Below are 22,100 nucleotides of genomic sequence, written 5' to 3'. Positions count from 1 at the left end.
AAGAATTCGACGCATTTCCAAAGCCCAATTTTGAAACAAAAATCGCCTCCTAAATAGCGGCCACAACGCGCATTATAGTATAGATGGCCATCGGGTCAGTCCAATCTTAACAACGCCGACCCCCGCGAAACACCGTTCAGTGTGGCCGATAGGCCTAAACCGAGGAATGTACATGTTTAAAACAGGAACTACCGACATTGAATAGAACAGTATTAAAATACATTAACGTATAAGTTAAAATTTACACTTGCATACCGCAAAATCCAAAATGAATTTGCACTAATGTGAGTAAGTTGCGTAATGCTAGGGTGGCGGACTCTTTTCTATGAACTATATCTGGGCTTGTTCCTATTAATGATATAATAATTCTATAAAATTGGACTGGGATATCATTAGGCGTGCACAGACCATATGAAAAAATCTTTAAAATCTTCCTTTGTCTCTTCATTAGCGTACTGCATTGTTCTCAACTTCTGACATAATAAGCACTCACTGTAGAAGTTAATTCATTTGTTGAGTCGTTTTGCTATGACCAATGTGGGTTAATTGGAATCTAATCTTCATCTCACAAGTGATCAGATTACACGCCTACAATTTGACTTCCAAATGACCAACTTTTGAATATCATGTTTATATATGTATAGTTCAAAAGATGATAAGAGAAAGTGATACATATTGCCTCCAGCCTATACCGAACGACATATATTCTGTACATGTTTGGGTGTGTCAGTATAAACATATCTTATGCTCACGCAGCAGATCAATATGGTCGTATCAAAAATATGAAAAAATCTTTTGGTCTTCCACATGAAGCAGAAGCCGAGACAGAAGCATGTGAAAAGATAGATTACTCATTGAGATAAAAATATGTTATAGGCCTTTGTTTGTATCATGATCTCGCCAATCATATACACATGGAAGAGTTTTCTCTTTAGACTGAAGGTACACCCGTACTCATTCGCGGGACTTAATTCAAGCGAACCATCCCACCACAATGAAAATTCGTTCCTATTTGAATTTGAATCGCGTTCTCTAAAGCAACTGAGTGTTGTTTTGGGATATTGTTTCAGATGGGGGTTTTTTCATATCCAAAAGCGATTCGCTGGCACTTTATCAGACAGCCACAAGACCTGAATATTCAACCAATGAATAACTACAACGCCCTACTTCCTAGTCATGGCCTAATTTGATAAGAAATTTCTCTTCAAATCCAGTCGTACACAAGATAAAAATCGTGTTTCATATTTAAATCGATAATACCTGAGGACAAAATGACGATGTGATATGCAGTGTGGATATCGGCAGGTCTATCCTGATATCGCCGTACACAATGATAGTGGCAGGTAACTGTGCAGTTGTATAGAAGGAATATGGCGGATAGACATTGACTTTATGTTGGGGTTTCTTTATACAGTGAATGTTCCATGGCGTAGTAGGCTTATGGTCGCCACCTCAAGAACATTGGTGTAGGACATTGATATTAGTCATGTCTGCAACATCAAAATCTACAAAAGGATTTTTATGACATAGCCTATTCAGCATAGGATATCTGCTAAACATTGATTCGAAATATATCACAGAATGTATGTGTTGAAGGTGACCGAAATTTAGATAATATACATGACATTTGCATTACATGAAGTTTTACTGATGACCTATGTAATAACATCAGGATATTTCTGTACCAGAAATATATACCAATGGATAAACCCTTATAACTAAAGGAGGTTTCCCAGGGCTCCGCTGTTCATTTCATCAAATGCAATATTTTGTTAACAACTATTCTGTTTGACGAAATTCGTTTTGGGTAGTAACATGGATACACTTTGGTCAGATAATAAATCAAGGATAAGACTAAACCTAGTGGAATACTAAAGATAACCAATTAGCTGAGCCACAAAATGGAGATTAGAGCCAGTGTCTTGACCAGTACCATGATTTTTGTCATGTGGTACGTTGGAAAGGCAGGTAAGTGAAAATCGGTCAACTGGGTAACGAAATTAAATACCGCATAGTAAGGGCATTAACGGTAGATTTAGGGTAGCGAATTATCTCCAAAAGCAAATGGTTTAACCTATGACGCCAATGACCTATAACGAGCAAATTGCCCGTGGAGCGGGCAGGTTAAAGTGGGCTAATATACAGAGTGGCTCAATGAAAATGTTACACTTACAAAGTGGTTAATATCTATTATGATTTTGGCATTTACCTCAAACATACATCTGTACTTGAAGAGCAAGCTCTCTCGATTAATTTGACACCCGCTGATTCAAAATCCTTCCGTGGTTAAATGTGCAGGACAGATTTTATTGACTCGTGTGAAATCTGACTTGCGCCAACCTTTCAGTGGTTGAACAGGGCAAAGGACAAAGAGGAAGCAATCTTTAACATTTTAAAATTTTATTCGCAGTTGAAGATTGACATTTAACAGATTCATTTTGTAATTTTCCTATTTGTGTTCAACTGTCAATAAAATTAAATGTTGGGAATGCTGTATATACACTGTGTTACATAAGCCGGATAATTGCAATGAAACTGAATGCAGTCGTACACAAGTGACCACAGAAACTAAGATCGTCTAAAGCCCGCAGCACACTAGCCGCCAACTTCGGCGTTCACAGGCGTTTTTTGTCGCAAGAGTCCTGAACGCCTGAAAAATCCCTAGTCTGCTACGAACGGCATCGGCGAACGCGACTTGACGCCACTTGCCACAACTAAACGCCAAATATCTAACATGTTTGATTTTTGACGCGGGTCGCCGCGTTTAAACGCAAGAAGAAGCAGGTGTGCTTCGGATTGCCGCCTGAATTGGCGTCGGCGGCGAGGCTATGGCCAATCAGTATGCGTCTTGATGTCACATGATTTCAAAATGGCAGCCTAAAGTGGCGGAAAAGACGCTACTGGACGCCGATTCTTGGCAGGTGTGCTCTGACCGGGATCCACTGGCCGCCAACTTCGGCGTCGAGAGGCGTCAGCTGAACGCTTCTTGTCGCCAAAGTTGGCGGCAGGTGTGCTGCGGGCTTAAGACAGTCCTGGGCTTGTTGCCGAAGTACCCATAGTAAAAGGCATGTCGGCTACGGCCAGCGACTTTTAGAACACACTGAAACTATTGAAGGCGCCACGCCCGAGTCATTAGACGAATCACAACAATACTCATACGTTATTTGGCAACACAAAAGAATATATGAAACAGAACTATCGTGTGCGAAAGTAGCCTTTTTGGTCGAAATAAGAGTAAACTATTATTCACTTCCGCATTTGAAAATTCCATGATATCCCGCCATGTTCGACGACAAGGTAAGACGGGGAAAATGAACCAATTTAGCAACGAATACACCAATGCTTGCCTGGACCTTGTGATGCTACTTCTTCTGATGGTGCGATGTTAAATTAACGAAGCTAAATATATGGAAAAGCCCCCGAGGTAATTTTCTAGACTTGAGGTCAGGGGGTTCATTATAACCCGTAGCTACGGGGTATAACCCGTAGCTACGGGGTAAAATGAACCTCCTGGCAAATATGTAAATCTGCGGATTGTTTTAGCATAACATAGCTTATTCAAGAAAATAAACTATTGTTTCATACTTAAATATGGTTTAACAATGAAATTCATTTGACCAACAAAGATTAACCCCTTGGTCACCAACATTGTATCGTTTTCCACTTAAAATACCAGAAAATGCCACATGCAACCTTTTCTACGCTTAATTGCCTTTCATCTGAACCAAATTACCTGTGTTGGCTAGAATCAGAAATAGTGAGATTCTTACCGACAAAAGGTTACGATGAAACCTGTTTTTCTACATGTGGTCAAAATGGTGACTCCCAACGGCCACTTTTATTACATAAAAGACTTCATAATAACATGCTATAGTTAGGTAGAAACAAGTAGTACATGTAGTTTTATGTTGGTCCAGATCATCCATGGAGGGGGGGTTGAGTGAATGTTACAGATACGTTCATTTTCCCCCGTCTTACCTTAGGAAATTTTAACTGCAGCAATTGAACGATCATTGTACCATTTCTGACCGTACATGTACTAACTACTATTATGCCACGTTCTTCGACGAATTTCTGCCCCTGATACCACTTTCCACGGGAATATGCGGGTGAACTACTAAAACCTACTTACTACAACATACATTAAAAAAAATATGATGAACGTTCCAATTTAGAGTAATATGCGATAATGTTCCAAAAATTATCACCATAAGATTATTGATTTGTTTTAGTTTCAGATCCAAACGATGCGGTAATACTGCGCTTAAGGGAAATGAAGAAGTTAGAAGTTCGGTACAACGGCAACTGGGGGAGCATATGCTTACATGTACCTGGATTCGATGACAAAGCAGCAAAAGTCGCATGTCGACAAATGGGATTTGGGTGAGTGCAGTTATAGTGTTCTTGACATCATCGGCGTATGAAGTTGCCAAACTATGATGATTGCCCAACGCTCGCTTTTGGTTTAAAATCGTGTTGCGCTAGAAGAAAGTTGTGAACCCTCCCTCCCAAAATTGTGAACCCTCCATTTTACGCTAATTTGCTTTACGGATATTAAAAAGATTCTTCATGCTAGCCAGAAACGTCCCTTAAATTCTCGTCATACGAATTCCGAACGAAAAAATGATAGCGAAGCATTATCGAATATCTTATTTTGCAACACCACTGAATACGTGTATGCTCTGATGCATAAATTCAAGCACGCATCACAACAGTCTGCATTGGTCGGATGCATTTTTCCAGTATCATCAATTCAGATGTGATCATTTCCACAGGACCAGATCTACTCGAGAGTTTCATGATATACCAAGATGTATTTCAGCAACATGACATATAGGGTGAAGTGCTGATTATCTAAATCACTGATTCGTGTTTATTAAAGGAATGGAAAACGCAGTAATAGTGGGACGTTAGTGTCAAGTGACAAGCTAACAATAGTCCTCGATGACGTCACCTGCATCGGTGATGAAGACGACTTCAGTAAATGCACATTTCAAGTCCCGACCGGTAATTGTATGTTTGCTGTGGAGGTGAATTGCGAAAGTGACCCAGGTAAGTACCACTTGATCACGTGACACTAATATGATTCTTGGGTCCACACATGCAACATATTGCCTTTTATTGATCGGGTATACAATACTAGTAGTGCAGTTCGTTTGTGAAACCTATATAATGATTCAAAGAAAGTAAACAATTTAATAATAATCCAGAAGTAAAACGAACAACAATGTGGTGACAGCAGAGTTGGACGATTGCGAGCTTTTATTCTTTTTAACTATTGCTCTCGCATGCCAACTAGATATATCAGGTAAACCAATAAAAGCTGAGTGCAGCCAAAAGTTTGGGCATTATAAAGTGCGACACGTTGCTACATTTGCTTATATACCTATGATATCAGTGATATTCTGTTAAAGATGCAATTTTAAGTGCCCCTCTGTTAAATTTCACCTACCACGAGAAAAAATGAAATGCTAGGAACCAGCTTTAATGCCAATGCTCCCAATCGATTATATTGTACGTCATGAGTGCCACATATCAACAACCCGACGTAATATATTAATTCCTAGTGAACTAATCAAGATGAAAACACTGACACTGGATTAACTGTCATTAATAAGTCGTCAAAGAAAACTTCCCCTATGTTACTTTTCTAAGCCATCATGGATATGAGTCCACTGATAATGCAGATGATGACTTGTGTACTCCGATGCATAAATTCATATCAAATTTGACAATAATAATATAATAATTTCAAATTATCAAGGGGAATGATGACGTCATAATTCATGCAGCCATTCAAATGACGTACGTTTTTTGTGCAAATAGTTTTTGTTACGACAAATAACTTCTCCAACGACAACACTAACAAGAAATATAGCATTTAGAGCCATGTCTAGGGTATTGACCAGGAGTTGCCAAAGAATGCCCGCCCATTTGTAAATGGGGTGGGGGATCGTGGCATTCGTTTTTGCATTTTTTACCTCAGCGACCTCTTCTCAGTTTTCTCAACACAGGAGAAATAAGACGCCTGGAATCCTGAAACGTTAAGTAGCAACAGATAAAATCTATATCTATCCCAAATTATACTTGCACGAGAATATATCTGGGGGTGTTTTCTCGGTGCATTTTGATGTATAGGCTTCAGCTCATCCTAGACAAGTTTCATGCATCTTGTAGAACCGTGAAATAAAAGGAACATTGAACGTATGCTTATTGTCTATATAGGTTCCTCCAACCTTGGAAAATGTGGCTTCTACTTTGCAATTCCTTCCGAACCACGTTAGTTGTGAACATATCCATAGAGTCGAACTATGACATATTTTCGTGCCACTGAAACACCTATGTTTTCAACTGACATTTGCAGCACTGAATGGTTTGTTCGATGTAAGCTTGTTGGGGAGTCCCAACCACGCCCACAAGGGAATATTGCACGCCACGAAGGCTGGAGCGACTGGAGCTGTGTGTTACGACAGCGGATCAGCTGCCACCACAGTTGCCGGAATCGTCTGCAAACAAATGGGATACAGGTCAGATATCAACAGAAACCTATATCTTTATCTATTCCCGATAGAATGAATAAGTTGAATGGATTCAACGAAATCGTGTTATTCAGACGTTCTCAAAAGATGCAGCTAAACATATAGTCTAAATATAGGCATTTCTATGATATGATGAACGACAAGGGACAAAGAAAGATGATTTTCATTATTGAATGTGTTCAGTTCGAACCTTGCCTTATTTGCACCCTAACAATCTCACTCCCTGTTACAGCGATGTGGAGAAGCAGACTGCGACCAACGCCTCATCTTACAATAGTTTCTTTAATGCCACATGTATTGGAACTGAACTAACTCTTGCCGCCTGTACCTTGACGCCCGAGACTTCCTGCTCCTCAAACAACGTTATTGATGTTGAATGTAAACTGGACATGGGTGAGTATCGCAATGTATTCCTTCAACAGGTTCACATCCTGCCCTCTTTATGCTGATATCGCAATCACCTCCTTCTCCTCGGAATTCGATGAGTTTCTCATGTAACATGCCGGAGTCTAACTTAGAGGGGTGGGAAGCACCTGGTGGAGTATACCCTTAAAGGGTCGGGTTGCCTAATGTTTTAAACGGGAGACGATATAACATTACAATGATGTACTCACCTACAAACATTTTAAAAAGAAATCATGGAATACTTCGGTCAGGTTGTTCAAAAGTACAAATCACGTTATCCCTATGAGGAACGCCCCCAGCGTTATCTTGTTTCTAAGCCTGTTTGAATATTTTGCGTTCAGTGTAATCGGTTCCATTAAGGCCAATGGTGCTTTGAACAAAACAGCCCCGAGATGATACATGTCGTGAACATCATGACAAAATTTCTAAAGCCAGTTGGCCATTTCCAGAAAGCACTTTACAAGACGTCCGAGAACATCGGAGAAAGTTAGGGAGTAAAATGATCGCTTATTCAATTCCAGCATCACAGACACCATTCGCCGTCCGGCTCTCCCAATCTTCGAAAGCAGTGGTCGGGGCAAGCAGTGGGACAGTTGAGGTGAAAAAGTATGGTAAATGGGGCGTCATCTGTAACACTGGCTGGGATATCAGTGCTGCAAACGTCGTCTGTAGACAACTAGGATTCCAGTAAGTTATTTCATTGTATGAATTATTGTTTGCGACAAAATGGGTTTTGAAAAAAACATCGCCAAAGTACGAAATCTAGTTATACAATAATCGATGCATTTATCTTAACGCCAAGTTAAGAATTTTAACGTTAAGTTATCTTTAAAAATGTATTTCTTCTTTTGAACAACCGGGCCCTGTTTATCAAAGTGTTGTACACGTCGTCCATAATTTTCAACAGTGTTTTCCAGATTATGTTATTTTCTGGCCAATAGTATATTTCAAAGCAAATGGTCATCCAGTTTCAACAGTGGTTTTCACATCACTTACTACTCTGGGCAAGGGTATGTTTTAAACTAAGTTACCAAGTCCACAAACAGGATATTTGGGGCTAAGGAGTACGGTTAACGTGCAGAGTCGACATAATAAATTGGCTGTATGTTTAAGGTGGCTATTTATTAAATCACTAGGCATGTATACATGATATGTTGTGCCTGTTTCAGAGGAGCTGTGCCGACCACTGGTTTCCCAACTGACGCTAATTTCGGTCAAGGAACGGGTACAGTATTCTGGAACAACGTGCAGTGCAATGGCGACGAACGAAGTATAGAAGAGTGCAAACATGACGAGGTCCTTGGGACGAGTGCGTGCAACTCGGTGAATGCTTCGGGTGTGAACTGTTCCAGTGATAAATGTAAGCAAAATATAATTAAACCATCAAATGATTTTGTTATCTTTGTTGACTGGTGAAATCACAATATAAAGAATTTGTTTTTGAATTTATCTTGAGAGCGTTGGGTTTATATCTCGAGCGCTCGAATTTTTATCTCAGACTAGAAATGACTTACGATAGCGAGGGCGGGCTCACTTAACTAAACCAGAAACGGTGTAATCACCTTTGATACGTAATGGTAGAATGGACGCAAAAGTCCTGTAAATTCACGTTTTTTTTATAATAGGTTGAATTATACACATCAAAAACGTCCATTGATACACGGATGTAGAGCTCTACATCCGTGATTTTGGTCAACGACAAGATAAAATGCAGCTATTTTATCAGCGTTTAAAGTCGGTCATTTCTCGACACTGGCTAAAAGCTTCATATCACGATATTAAGTTTAATCCAATGTGTCATCGGTTTGTCCTTTTGTATTTCAGTGCCATCATTTGATGACATGTGCTCTGATAAGACGTTCACGATCCCTGCGAACTTTTTTTTCCTCCAATCTCCGAGGTATCCAAATCAGTTCAATTACGAGAGTGGCACAACATGTTCCTGCACGTCTACAAACCTCACTGCAGCCACAGTGCTATCCTTGTACATTTATCAAAAAATGTTCACGCAGAACCACGTGGAATCCTTGACATTTTATGACGACGGCTCTCAGATTCAGTTGTATGGCGACAATTCTTTAGCTGGCCCATGGAACTTCACAAATACGGATAACTTCACGATTCAATTCCAATCAAATAAGAGCGATGGTGAAGGGAAATTTAACATTCAGATAAAAGGTAAACATCATGACAAGGGTTGTCTTCAGGCTCAGGACAATATATATATTTAGTTAGGGTTTTACACGATTTCTTTTTAGCTGGTAATAACTAGATCAGCCTGGTAGAACTTAATGGTTAGGATTCATGTTCATGCATTTCGAATTTGATCTCCGTTGTGAACAGGGATAGAATACCTAATTTTATTAGTCAGGATCATCAAATGTTCTATTGTGCAATCACAATCAAATGTATATATTGGTCTCTCTAGCCTTAAATCCCTGCAAAATCAGTGAACTGTTGTTTATATGGTAGGAATATTTGAACGAGGGGACTGAATCAGCATACATAACCAGTGTGATGGGGAAATACGTCCTTGGATAGAGTGTCGCGGGGATAAAATATTTTTAAATTAAAAAAAAATTTATCTAACATATATAATTTCCATCTTTACATTCTCCTCTCAAATAATTCTGTTCAGCGCTTATCACTGAAGTATTGAGGGTCATTTGCCTCCTTAAAACCATGGCTCCTCACTATAGAGTAGTGGAGACACCTCCTTCTTGGAAGGACATTAAAATCTGTTGTAGAAATGATATAAACAATACGAAACTACATGATTATTCAGTTTATACCATGCGCATTCCTAAACATAACCGAATTTAGAAGCCATGTCTCACTTGTTTTACCCAGAGTCTTTCATTATGATGATTTAGTGTAAGACTCTGTTTTACCCGAATCTCTTTTTCGATCACTTTGATTTGCTATCGAGGACGAACTGTTCCTCGGTCTAAGGAGTGCTATAACAAAATAATTGGTAATACATGTACTGTTTTTCTGATGGTCTGCTCATGTTTCAGCTACTGCTGCAGTTGAGTTTACCTGCACGAAGACAGTCAGAGTTACCACAACGACAGCAACAACAACAACAACAGCAACAACAACAACAACAACAGCCACAAGCTCTACTGGTACGTCTAAGACGGACGAATCAACTGGCGGTGAACCATCTGATAACGCTGGTAAGCCACAACAGGAGAACCTCTGAACCACAATTTTTATGAATATGTCATGCCAGTGGCCAGTCCACATGGTAGCGAATTAATAGCAATGGTTGAAAAGGGCATATTCAAGTGCAAAACTATTATTCATGAGATTTGCCAATGTTGCTGATCAAGAAGCTTTCCCCCCAACTCAATTTAGTATCTTTTTTTTTGTTTGAAAAAAAGAAGTACGCTGTTATTTTTACTTAACATGGGATGGTTTTAAGTTCGTCTGTTATGTGTTGCCCAGCTTTATTTGGTTACGTTTTCACTAAATGGGGAAGTTGTTTATCTAATATCATTGATGGTCAGACAATCCTACTGATATTTTGATGTCACTGGGACACTGTATCCTCCCTCGCAAGACAGCTGAAGAGGAAAACCATCGTCCAAGAAATTTATCCGTAAGGAAAATAAAGAAAGTTGAATTTTGTGTTCTCCGCAAAAAAACAATAGCGCCACCGAAAATAGTTTGGTATAAAAAGTATAGGGATTGCAAATCTGATACTTAACCCTTTCAGCTAAACAAAGTGCATGTACACGTACAAGGACTCTACCGGTCGGATTACAGACATACATGTATCATTACATGGATCCTGGACATTCTCAATAAACACTGTCATAATAGCAAATGTATCAAATGTTGATGTCAAAAATATGCAATGCCTGACAGAATTAAGGTCACTGAAAAAACTTCGCTAAAAATGGATAATGGACTAAGGAGAGCCAGGCTCCTAACGTGACCAACAATTACCTTGCCGAAAAAAATAACGCCACCATTCATTTGGAGAGATTCCAATACCAACCATGGACACATAAGTTTTTCTGCCTTGACAATATTGGACATACGGACCTGGGAATCTAATTGAATATGGCGTGTATACATAAATGAATGGTGGCGTTATTTTTTCGGCAAGATAATTGTCGATCACGTTAGGAGGCTGGCTCTCCTTAGTCCATTATCCATTTTTAGCGAAGTTTTTTCAGTGACCTTAATTCTGTCAAGCATTGCATATTTTTGACATCAACATTTGATACATTTGCTATTATGACAGTGTTTATTGAGAATGTCCAGGATCGATGTAATGATACATGTATGTCTGTAATCCGACCGGTAGAGTCCTTGTACATACACTTTGTGTACATTTCGATATTCGGTGGTGTACTCGTCGATAAACGAAAATTCAGGAAGCTAGTGACATTTTTATATTTTCATTTTTGAAAGTCAGCCATGTATTTGTGCAGTGAGCCTAACTTTTATCTGTACCATGGCGACTAGTCCTTCTTTGAAACTAACTCGTGACCTGGAAATAAAATCTTTAAAAAGGTAGGACGCTCTTCAGATTATGTACCTGAAAGGTCATCTTGAAGGTCACCTTTAAGGTCACCATCAAGGTCAAGGTCAAGTTCAAACATATAAACCTTCAAAGCTCGTAGACATCGCGTTATCATCCTCTTGTTATTAAAAGTATACTATCAAAATCAAACACACTTTCACTTTCAACGAGGAGGTTCTACTGTTTGGCGACCAGACCACAAGATTGCTTGGTATGTCGAATGTACAAAATGGCATGCAAGTTAGGGCATCTGGCCAGCAGAATAACAAATTTTATACCTATGTACAAACTGATAAGCTTATCTGAGAATGAGAGATACGCCCAGTTTTATGGGTGTATTCCTGTTTCACCTATTCCTGTTTCACCTAATTCCTTATTCGCCTATTCCTGATTCGCCTACTTCCTGTTTCGCCTAATTCCTGTTTCGCCTATTCCTGTTTCGCCTATTCAAATGTTTTATGAGCATGTTTGATATATATTTCCCATTTCGCCCATCGATAGTGCTGAAAATGCATGAAATTAGTAGCATGTTCCTGCATTTTTAACCAGCATGCTAGATACAGCCATGTACCAACAGATTATTCGTTTTACTGCATGAAATTTTCCTCGTATGGCAAGTGACATGCAAACAGTCACAACGTAGATGGTATGTGAAACCGGTAGATAAGGTTGCTGTGTGTTCGTTGGGAAGGCTGACAGAGATTGACGCGTTTTTCTTTGTTTCTTTCCTAATGGAAATGTATGGTCTCTCTAGCTATTTACTTTTGGGGGAACATTGAAATGTAGGGAACAACAACTGATGTCACACCGGTTAAGAATTGGCGTGGTCGGATTCTATCAACTCTTTTCATCTCTTCTTATGCTTTCTGTAGTAAAATAGTTCGTGAAGAGTGTGAACATAGGTTGTTTATAAGCTATTGCAGACTAGCTAACTACCTTGCAGTACTTCCTGGTTTGCATTCAACAGAAACCGTATTTTGATTGGATGAACAGTCCTTTTATAGATTAGTAGTTTCTTACAATCCAAGTAAGTGAATATAACATTATGTTGGACTTACAATGGACCACCTGTTCTTCATTTGAATTGAATTGAATTGAAAATTTACATTTTTTCTGTTCCTTCAAAATAGGCCAAGCTGAGACCAAATATTTTTGTTGGTAATAACGATCATTCGTATATAATCTATAAAAATGGCGAGGAGAGATCCGTTGGTACTTATTTCATGATTTGCATGCCCAAACATACTCCATAATATGATCATACAATAAGCCCGAACTTTATAATCAATGAGTATGCAGACAGATGCACAAATATTATAAATTCCAAGCTTTTACAGATTTATCCGACAAAAGTCCGACTTTCCCTGAATGATTGGATTTCCGGAAAACCTGTGAAAAATACTAAGGCTTCCCGAAAAAGGGTGTTAAAGATCATAAGCGTATGTTGAAAGGGGTTGATGAAATGACCTATTGAGTGAGCAACATGTGATTACTATTCACACTAAGGGTTACTCTGAGTGTTTGGCTCACACCTCATTTTTCACAGGGTTTTAAAAAATCCGTCTTTTCACGGAAAAGTCTGACTTTTGTCGGATAAATCAGGAAAAAAAGAGAAACCGATAAGAAGTCGGAAAAGACCTTCTTCTAGTGATGTTCCAGGCATTCGCAGGTATATTATTAATGTCTCGAAGTGGACAGGTCTTCATTACTAGGAACAGACATATAATACAAAGCCTACCACCATATATATTGGATAGGCCAATTGTCAGGAAGACCGGTTAAACTTCGCGACCATATTTGAGAAAGTTAATATTGCTTAACACACATTACAAGTGACCTTGAATCGTAAATTTTCAGATGGGTTTTGTAGCTGATTTTCCAAAAGTGCCGCTCACAACTATTCGAAAAATTTTAACAAATAAATAAAAAGTATAGTTCATTTTCAGGTAGAAAATCATTTTTTGGGGGGGATTTATACAAGGGTTGCAGCGAAATCCTTTCCCGTCCAACATTTTAAGATGTGGAGTCTGGATTATTTGGTTAGGAAAAAGCTGCTAACGACTTTTATTGAATAAATTGTATCCTTCTCTTACAGGCATGATTGGTGGAATAGTGGGTGCTGCCGTCGGCATCATCGTTTGTGTAGTCATAGTTGTCTATTGCGTGTAAGTATAATAGTGTCCACTGAACGAGAGGGTTGTTCGTTAAACAGTAGCCAGGTGACACGAAAACGATTTGGAATATACCTTGGCGATAGATTCCGGATGCATGTAGCTAAGATAGAATACTACCTCCATTGATTATTGAGCAATGTGCATATACCTCTTTTTCGACACTTCTCCACCCTGGCAGGTTAAAATTTGATGCTATTCGTCCCAAATGGCCGCCGAGAGGAAAAATGCGTTTATAGGCCCGAAAATAATGTAAATGCGCAATTACCAATGAAGATAATTGGATCAAACTTTATTTTTCAAACTACTTTTTTGATCTCGCTACATGCAGCCACAGTTGATTATTGATGATACTATGGGAGTTGATAAAATTCAAAAAGTATGCAATCTTTCATGTGTCACCAAGTAAACAACAAAATAAATGTTTTAGCTAATTCAACAAAAAAATGTTTTTATACGGAATGCATTAATAGTTGTATACTGCTCACTGACACTACAGGCATGCGAGTTAATGCTCGACTGCAATGCATCAAAAGAAATTAAAGGAAAACACTTCTTTTCCACAAGAGGTTCACTCTAACTCTTATTTGAGGGTAATGAACAAAATCTTCGACATTATTTCCCTTTGACTTTTCTCTTGAGTATGCAATGTACTTAAACAAGTTTTAAATCAAACCATTTCAGAAAAGAGAAGAAGAACTCCCACAAAATATCAAAACGACGAAGAAATTCAGTTGGATCTAGTGATAAAAGTATTAATGGTTCAGAAGGAGGTTGTGTCAACAACAAAGGTTTCGAAGGTGATCACGGCAATGGGATGAAGGAAAACGACCTTTATCATTCAGCTGGTGGGCTCAAAGGTAATGAAAATAACAAATATTGAGTTGAGCATTCGCCAAGCAGAAGAAAGGCTATTCTCACTGCCAACACTGAATTCCATTATAGCGTACGGTCAGAGGTGCCTGAAAAGATCACCGGACAACGATCACAATCCAATCACTCAACACCAAACTGACCTGCAGCCTACAAACAATATACATACACTAGTACTTCGTGTACTGTCTGTTCGTAGGTTGCGTGTATCAGTTACTTAGTAATTCGAGGTGGATCGATCGCAAAGACTCTGATAGTTTCAAGCGCCTGTGATCTACTCCAAGAATCGTGGAGAAGGTGAAACAAAATGGCGACCTAGCTGGCAGTCACAGAATGACGTGCTTACCGGGCTGCACAGTGTCAACGAGTTCGGAACTTGCGGCAACTTGGACATCAGGGCTCCATGAAATATTAGGAACTTGTCGGGAACCAACGCTCTCAGAGAGAATCATTTTTTAAACGCATGTTGAAAGAGCTAATCAGCTATCAATACTCTGACCGCAGAGGATGTTCACTCTTAAGTCTTTCAGCTTTTTAACGTTTTTCAGCAAACACAAATCTTGATCCTTTGGATGTTTTTTACCAAAGCGAAAACCCAAAATTGTTTTTGAGACACTGAAAAACCTGGAACACTTTTTTTATTTCGATGAAAAAAGCCTCTCTACACCCCGTATCTAAGGAGTGCATGTTGTTGGTTAAAAATATTTAAAGGATTTTCAAAAGCTCAAAACCCTTCATTATTTCTAAAGAGTCTGGTCTTTTCCGCCCAGTCGTCTCAACCATGACTCGACCCTGACAACCCTAAAAACAATACGGAATGACCAAGAAAGTATTAGTTGTACTGATCTCGCTTTGGATGTAGTAAATGTATTGCTCAATTCACTGCACACTCAATGTATTGCTTAATATATTGCACTGTAATGTAAATCTTGTGTAAATTCGATGTTGTGTGTTTTGTTACGCTGTCTAGCTTTTCAATACACATAACACGCTACTTGGGACTTTCGCAGGGCATAAGTTCATCATTTTGAAGCCGGTGTAGAAGTTTAAAATGTCCTAGGATAAAATGCCCGGGAAACAAAGGATTCTATTATGCGCTTCAATCTCTGAGCTATTGACGGTCAGGGTCTCTATAGAACCATATTGCAGAATACAATAGGGCCGGACACTTTTTCCAGGGGGGCATTTGTTACTGTTACACCGGCACACCCTCTCTGGTTATTTTCAAACCAATAATCTTTAATTATCGGTCTGCGATTAAGAAGACTTTGATGATATCATACTCGCACATGTTGCTATGAACTTCCTATAAGAAATAAAGAGTTATGAGCTTTCGAAAAACCTTGAACCTGGCCTTTTTAGTCAACGGTACTGTGAAACCCATGGAGGTTTTTCAGCTAAATGAAAAGCCCTAAGAGGTCTTCCCGGTTCTCCAAAACAAATATTTAGGGGGCTTTCATTTTCATAAAGTACCTCTAAAGGGGTGATAAATGTGTGGACCTTTACTAAAAGGAACCATTGGCATTATATAGGGAACTATTTCCAAACTGTCGGTTGCCCAGTCATCTTCCACTCTACTGTAGCAGTTCCCATCATTGAATAGCGCATATAACAGACAAATTCATAATTAGACTAAATTAACTCGATATTCTGATTTTAATCCCGACTTGACTCAAGTGACCGAGCCCTTTGTGTGGCCATCGATGCATGGCGACTCGCTGTGCGGAGACGAGTGACTTCACCACGACATAATGGTGAAGGCGCTCGATAACCTCGATACTACGACGACAAGGGAAATGACGTATCGACGTGTTAGCGGGGTGAAGTAAAGTCCGATGTCGGTGGACACTCGCATGGTGCGAAAGGTTCTTCGCCAGCATTTGTGCGTAATGAAAATACCGACAACAGACTTGAAAAAGCTTCACACACTTTAAGAAAAGTAGTTTTCTAATGAAACAGGAAAAGAACAAACATGCTGAAATAAAAAGCCGCATACTCTTGTAAAGGTTTTCCAAATTCCAAAAAAACCTTTATTTCTAAGAGTGTATTTGCCTTTTAGGAACTGGTATCATCCCACCAGGAATGACTGGGAACCCTAAGCTCAAGGAACCTGAGACTGGGGAGTGCAGCCCTGATGGAATAGACAGGCCTGCGAGTGGTTCTGAAGTTAAGGTCGTTATTCCAAATCAAGCCTTCGACCCATCCGATTTGGAGGAACTGAAGCCAACAGAAAAAGGTGGAGTTGGACCTTTGAAATGGGGAGGTTCACCCCCTGTGGACAATGATAACAAAGCACTCTATGCTCAGGTTAATAAGCCGAGGAAAGGGGGCCCTGTTGCACAAACTGAGATCCCTAATACAGGTATCCACCCTCATGGTAACGTTCCTGCGAATAATCTAGACCGAGATGCTTATAATGGAAATGTCGAGGACGATGTTGTGCGACCTGTGGAGTACGGAGAAGTTAAAAAACCCGTCCACGGCTTCGTCCCTGGTATGAGCAGTGCCTATGCGGACGTGGAGCTTGGTCAATTCGGAGCTCCTAGTTTTCCGGCGCCGCCCAAACAAGAAACACCAAAGAAGAAAACGAAGAAGGACAAGAAGAAGAAGAAAGAGAAAAAGGGAGACAAGAAAGGAGACCAAAAAGGGGACAAGAAAGGGTTGGGGTCGTCAGATGACATTCGAGGAGGTGACAGCTGCGCAGTACCAACTTCGGATGGTTACAGTATGTATGCAGAGGTTGGTCAAAGGACGGAAGTTGACCGAAGTACACCTGATGGTGGTTCCCAGCAAGATGGGACAGATCCAACGTATGATGTTTTCCAACGTGAAGGACCAAAGCACGGGCCATCGCGTCGTCGTGGTCCCAGGCAAGATGGGTCCGATCCGACATATGATGTTGCCCAGCGTGACGGAACAAAGTAAGGTGGGGGTTCTCAGTGGTAAGAGGTAAATGACCGAAACACAGGTCAGCACATGGTGGGGATTGCATGTGCCATGGTCTAACGGATGACAGTAAAATTACAAATACCTTTTGCTAAAATGACGTGAGTGAGGCCGTGATGCCCGAAAGATCACGGTTTGTTTTAAGGTTTTAAAGGTCAATATTCCTCCTTTTATGGTTGCATGACATGTGAAAATCCTCAAAGAATGTACTTAAAGCTCAGCGCAAAATCAAGTTCGATCAGAATTGCCAAAACTGACGAATGACGCGTGTTTCTACTATCTAAGAGTTGATTCATAATTTGGAACACGGCGAACACTTTCAGAAAAAAACAGAAAGAGAACGAACATATTGAAGTAAAAATCCGTCCCTTCTTTAAACTTTTTTCAGGAATTTCTTTTGATTTTCGCAATGAACCAAATTTGTCATGTTTATTTCTTCAAGACAATAATTTACAATTTAAAAATATGGACAACTGACTTCGCGGTAAATGAGAAAAATGTAGTGTAACTGAGCATTATATTTTTATACAGAAGGGGCGTGATCGTTTTTTTATAATTAGAAAAGTGGGGGTGGGGTCGGCTACTGTGAGGTTTCAGCATCACAGCTATTTATTTTGGCAATATGGAAGACAAAGTTGAAAATCTAAACTTTCTTTTTTGCGGAAACCAATTTCTTGCGGTTTTCCGGGTATAAAAAATATAAGTGATTTGCGATTTTTGTTTTCACGGATCAATATCAATATTATTTGTAAAATCGGCAAAAAAATGAAACGCCGGCGAAAATGTTGTACCCTGCAGTATATCCTCAATGTATAGCGTGTTGTTTTTTTGTTTTTTTTCATGATGAAACATTTGCATGCTTATCGGTGATGATTTATTATATTTATACACCTTTGATATTGTGTTTGCTATGCATGATTGCTGTTGCCATGGTTACAGACACTAATTCGCTCCATGTTGCTTTCCAGTCGATAGTGATGTATGCCATTTAAGGCGTTGTCTATTTGCAGGCTAAAAAGAGTGATAGACATAGGTTAAACATCACCACATATGACGTGCATACTACACGTATTAAATTTATGCACACTGCAACTCTAGGGAACATCGGGTAAAAATGTGAGTGTATATCGATCTCCATATTCGCATTGTGCACAATTATAGTACATGTACGTGTTTTCATAGTTGGAAACTCACGCATTCAATTTCAAAATTGGCCGGGTCTATTTGGCAAGCCGCTCGCCGAACAGGCACCTTTTTTGTCCTGTTTGGAGAGTCGCTTGCCAAACAGCACTAAAAAGCCACCCTGTTCGGCCAGCCGGGCTTGCCAAACAGGTTAAAAATCTACCCTGTTTGGCGAGCTGGAGACTTTACTTGAATATTAATGAGTTCGGCTCTCCATTCAGGACAAGAAAAAGTCGCTGTTTGGTAAGCCGGGCTTGCCAAGTAGTCACTTCCTTCAAAATTAGGCCTAAATCCATGTCGTAAAACGATAATGTAAGAGATCTCCAGAAATTGTGTTAATTTATTTCTACTGTACTTTGTACCTTCGCAATGCATGTAATTTTAATTAATCTCAGATATTCAACAAATGATTATAATCAAGATGATGTAAATATATATATAGTAATTTAATGAGGGAATTGATACATGACATCCTGTGATTATTGATATTCATTATAATGTTAACCCTTTGAGACTTGATTACAGATATATTATTCTTATTCCAGATACATGACATTTACTATAATTATGAATTTACCTTTTGGGGAACTTACAGATTTTATTCTCCGGCCCGATTATTTATACTCGTAGCTTTATACTCGTTTAAAGGGCAACTTGGGCGTGGGATTTAGGTGGCCAGGAAGGCAAAAGACCTCGTCATCATGCGTTGTCACATGAGCCTTTATACTATTACTGATCTGTATCAATCTTTGGTTCGGAACATCGTCTGCGAATTTCAGGAAGGCCGATGCTAACAATCCATTCTGGGAAGTGATTGTTACAGTTCTGCTGGAGGCCTACCAGTTTAAGAAGCCCACATATCTCATGTCCTATTTGACCCTTTAAGCAACTGTTCAAATACTGACAAATTGTTGTATCGACAGCACTGTTGATGTTAAACGTCACAATTTCATTAATTGGGCTTTGCACAGGAAGTGAGCAAGTGTATTTTTATTGGCCTTTCATGGATAATTGTCTAAATTTGTTGAGATAAGTGTAATACATCAAGTGGCATTGAAGGCACCTAACTTGTTATATCAAGCGAAGTCTAAATATCCATGAATTTGCGTAACAGTAATACAGACATTTTAACAGTATTATTCTTGTTGTGAACGCAAACTATGATTTGTTCAGTAGTCTTGGTGGGACACGCTGTATATTATCAACCCGGTATTTGTCCAAGCCCTCTGTTGTACTTTGTCGACATTTCAGGCTGAATTAATAATTTAAGCACTGTGTAACATACTGATATTCCAGAAGAGTATTTTTTGGACTGTGAAATTATTGTACCACGCTTCTGTCTGTTCCTTCATCAATATGCCTAGCTGAGCAAATGACCATTATTGTGATGGAAACACGTTACACATCCCCTTATAACAACTTGCAGCATGAAGAGAGCTATCGGAGAGCTTGATTATTATTTTCCATTCATCCCAAATTTGTATTTTTTTAGGATAAAGTCGCAACCAAAATGTAGGGAAAAGTTTACTTTATCGGCCAGTTTTGTTCGTAAAGTTTAAGCGATTTTCAGATAGATCTGGCCAAAGGGAAGCCGGTACTTGGCTGACCTCTTCTCACTAATCTGTAATACTGTGATCACAAGAAGGAATGCAACAAAGTCATAGTTGGCCGGCTTTTAGTTAATTTAAAAGAGTATTGGTAGGCCAAGTTAGGGGTAATCTTTTGGTAAAGGTGATCTGGTCACATTAGTACCTTTGGCCATAACGATCTAAAAAAACTTTACACGTGACTTGAATGTACAGAATGTTTATATACAGGTCGAGAATGTTGAGGTATTATATATCCACAAAGGAAGTATGTCGTGTAATGTCGTGATACCGACTAACACGAAAACACTTAACCGATATGTCTCATATGCAAAAACACAAATATACAAAGCCTTTTGATAAGAGAAGTTATTTTAAGATAGTTGTTCAGTCATCAATTCATAGGCAATAGGCCACCTATTCTAAGAAAATGAGTTATGGAGAGAAACTACAATGGTTATTGAACGTACCGTCCGAAGTTTATCACCACGTAACTGCAATATTGTGTTTTTACATGTATATGCAGATTTATAAGGTTTGGGAAGTGTTTGGCCTAATTCAGTTCTTTTTACTGATATGGTAACCCCATCAATAGGAAATGCGGATTTTTTAAAGTTATTATTATTATGGGCCGATCTAACCTATTAATTTCTAGCCAAATCGTTGTCACAAGATGAAGATCGGGGGGGGGGCAGTTTGTCTTATCAACATTCCAGACATTACATATTCACAAATTAGCTTATCTTGCCAGGATGATCTCAGATATCCAATGCTTTTCGCGAAAATGATATGAACTGTCAACCGCCAAATTTTTGCGGTAGTTTACTTTTGCGAAAATAACTTAGATTTCAAAAATAAGAATCGTGAAAAAAGATTTTTTGTTTCAAAAACACCGAAAGAAATCTTGTATTCCATCAATCCAAAAAATCATGAATATTTTGAATTCTTTAATTTTTAAAGATTTTGTGATTCGAAAATGAAACGCTGGGAAATTTGGCGGTTTAGGCCGACAGTATTTCCTCTGAGCAGCATGCAGTGAAGGTTCGGCAGACCACGACCAATGAGGAGGAACTATTGTCTTATTTTTATAATGAGCTATTTTAATTTTTTTAAATTGCTTCTTCATGACATTTTTTATAAACCTTCGTCCTTTTTTAGATGAATGGGGAAACAACAGAGGTATATATTTTCACTTTCTTTGTAAAAGAGTATGAAAAAAAAAATTAAAGGGTAAAGTAATTTTTGTTTTTTCAGAGAAAATAGCAGGCTCTTTTCAGAGATTCAGATAAAAGAACAATAAAGCGTCCGTCACACCATAATAAATCCTTTCAGCACGCTAAGCGTTTGCAATTTCAAATATGTAATTCGTATTATGATTGCACTACTCGCCACATTTTTCACGATTTTAAAATTTTTCATGTTTTACATAAGGACTCAAAGTCATTTTAACTGAAAGTATTAACTTAGTGCAATTTTAAGGATAAAGTATTACAGTGCTGTCAAAGCTTCACTGGAAAAATGTGCCACATAAGTGCCAGGGGCTACCTTGTAGTTACTGTTAATTCGGGTCTGACTCGTCTAAAACGATTTGAGTTAATGAGATCATTTAAATACATCAGTTAACTAGTTCGGAGCACTAGTTCCCGCGGTCAAAGGTCACTTTCCATGCGCCGGGCGCATGCGCAGTGCGATCGAAAACCTTAATTCGTATCAAGCGCGTCACACTTGAAATCTCAATACGGTTTCGTTGATTCGGATTAGCTGATTCGCATTCAATTCGGTTTAAGAACCGTGTTGGTTAAAGCGGATTGAGATCGGTATGAACCGAATTGAGTGTGACGCCCCAATACGTATCAACGTT

General features: G+C 39.0%; 1 protein-coding gene across 2 annotated transcripts; it reads left to right on the top strand.

The window, feature by feature from the left end:
* Positions 1-1,250: 1,250 nt before the first annotated feature.
* On the top strand, positions 1,251-21,157 carry LOC135502077 (uncharacterized). Of its 2 annotated transcripts, none has more exons than XM_064794603.1 (12): positions 1,251-1,968; positions 4,233-4,383; positions 4,883-5,052; positions 6,365-6,527; positions 6,772-6,932; positions 7,466-7,631; positions 8,114-8,304; positions 8,769-9,122; positions 9,962-10,072; positions 13,577-13,646; positions 14,337-14,512; positions 16,585-21,157. In XM_064794603.1, exons 1-12 carry the CDS (start codon positions 1,902-1,904, stop codon positions 17,448-17,450), a joined length of 2,646 nt encoding a protein of 881 aa, XP_064650673.1. In that variant the 5' UTR covers positions 1,251-1,901; the 3' UTR covers positions 17,451-21,157. The 2 variants fall into 2 exon arrangements, with proteins under 2 accessions (XP_064650673.1, XP_064650672.1); XM_064794602.1 differs by having other exon boundaries at positions 1,252-1,968; positions 9,962-10,123.
* Positions 21,158-22,100: the final 943 nt, after the last annotated feature.

The sequence above is a fragment of the Lineus longissimus genome, chromosome 18 (genome assembly GCF_910592395.1).
Source record: "Lineus longissimus chromosome 18, tnLinLong1.2, whole genome shotgun sequence".
Taxonomy (NCBI): domain Eukaryota; kingdom Metazoa; phylum Nemertea; class Pilidiophora; order Heteronemertea; family Lineidae; genus Lineus; species Lineus longissimus.
Note: the sequence above shows the minus strand (reverse complement) of the source record. Positions and strands in the feature narration are given on the sequence as shown.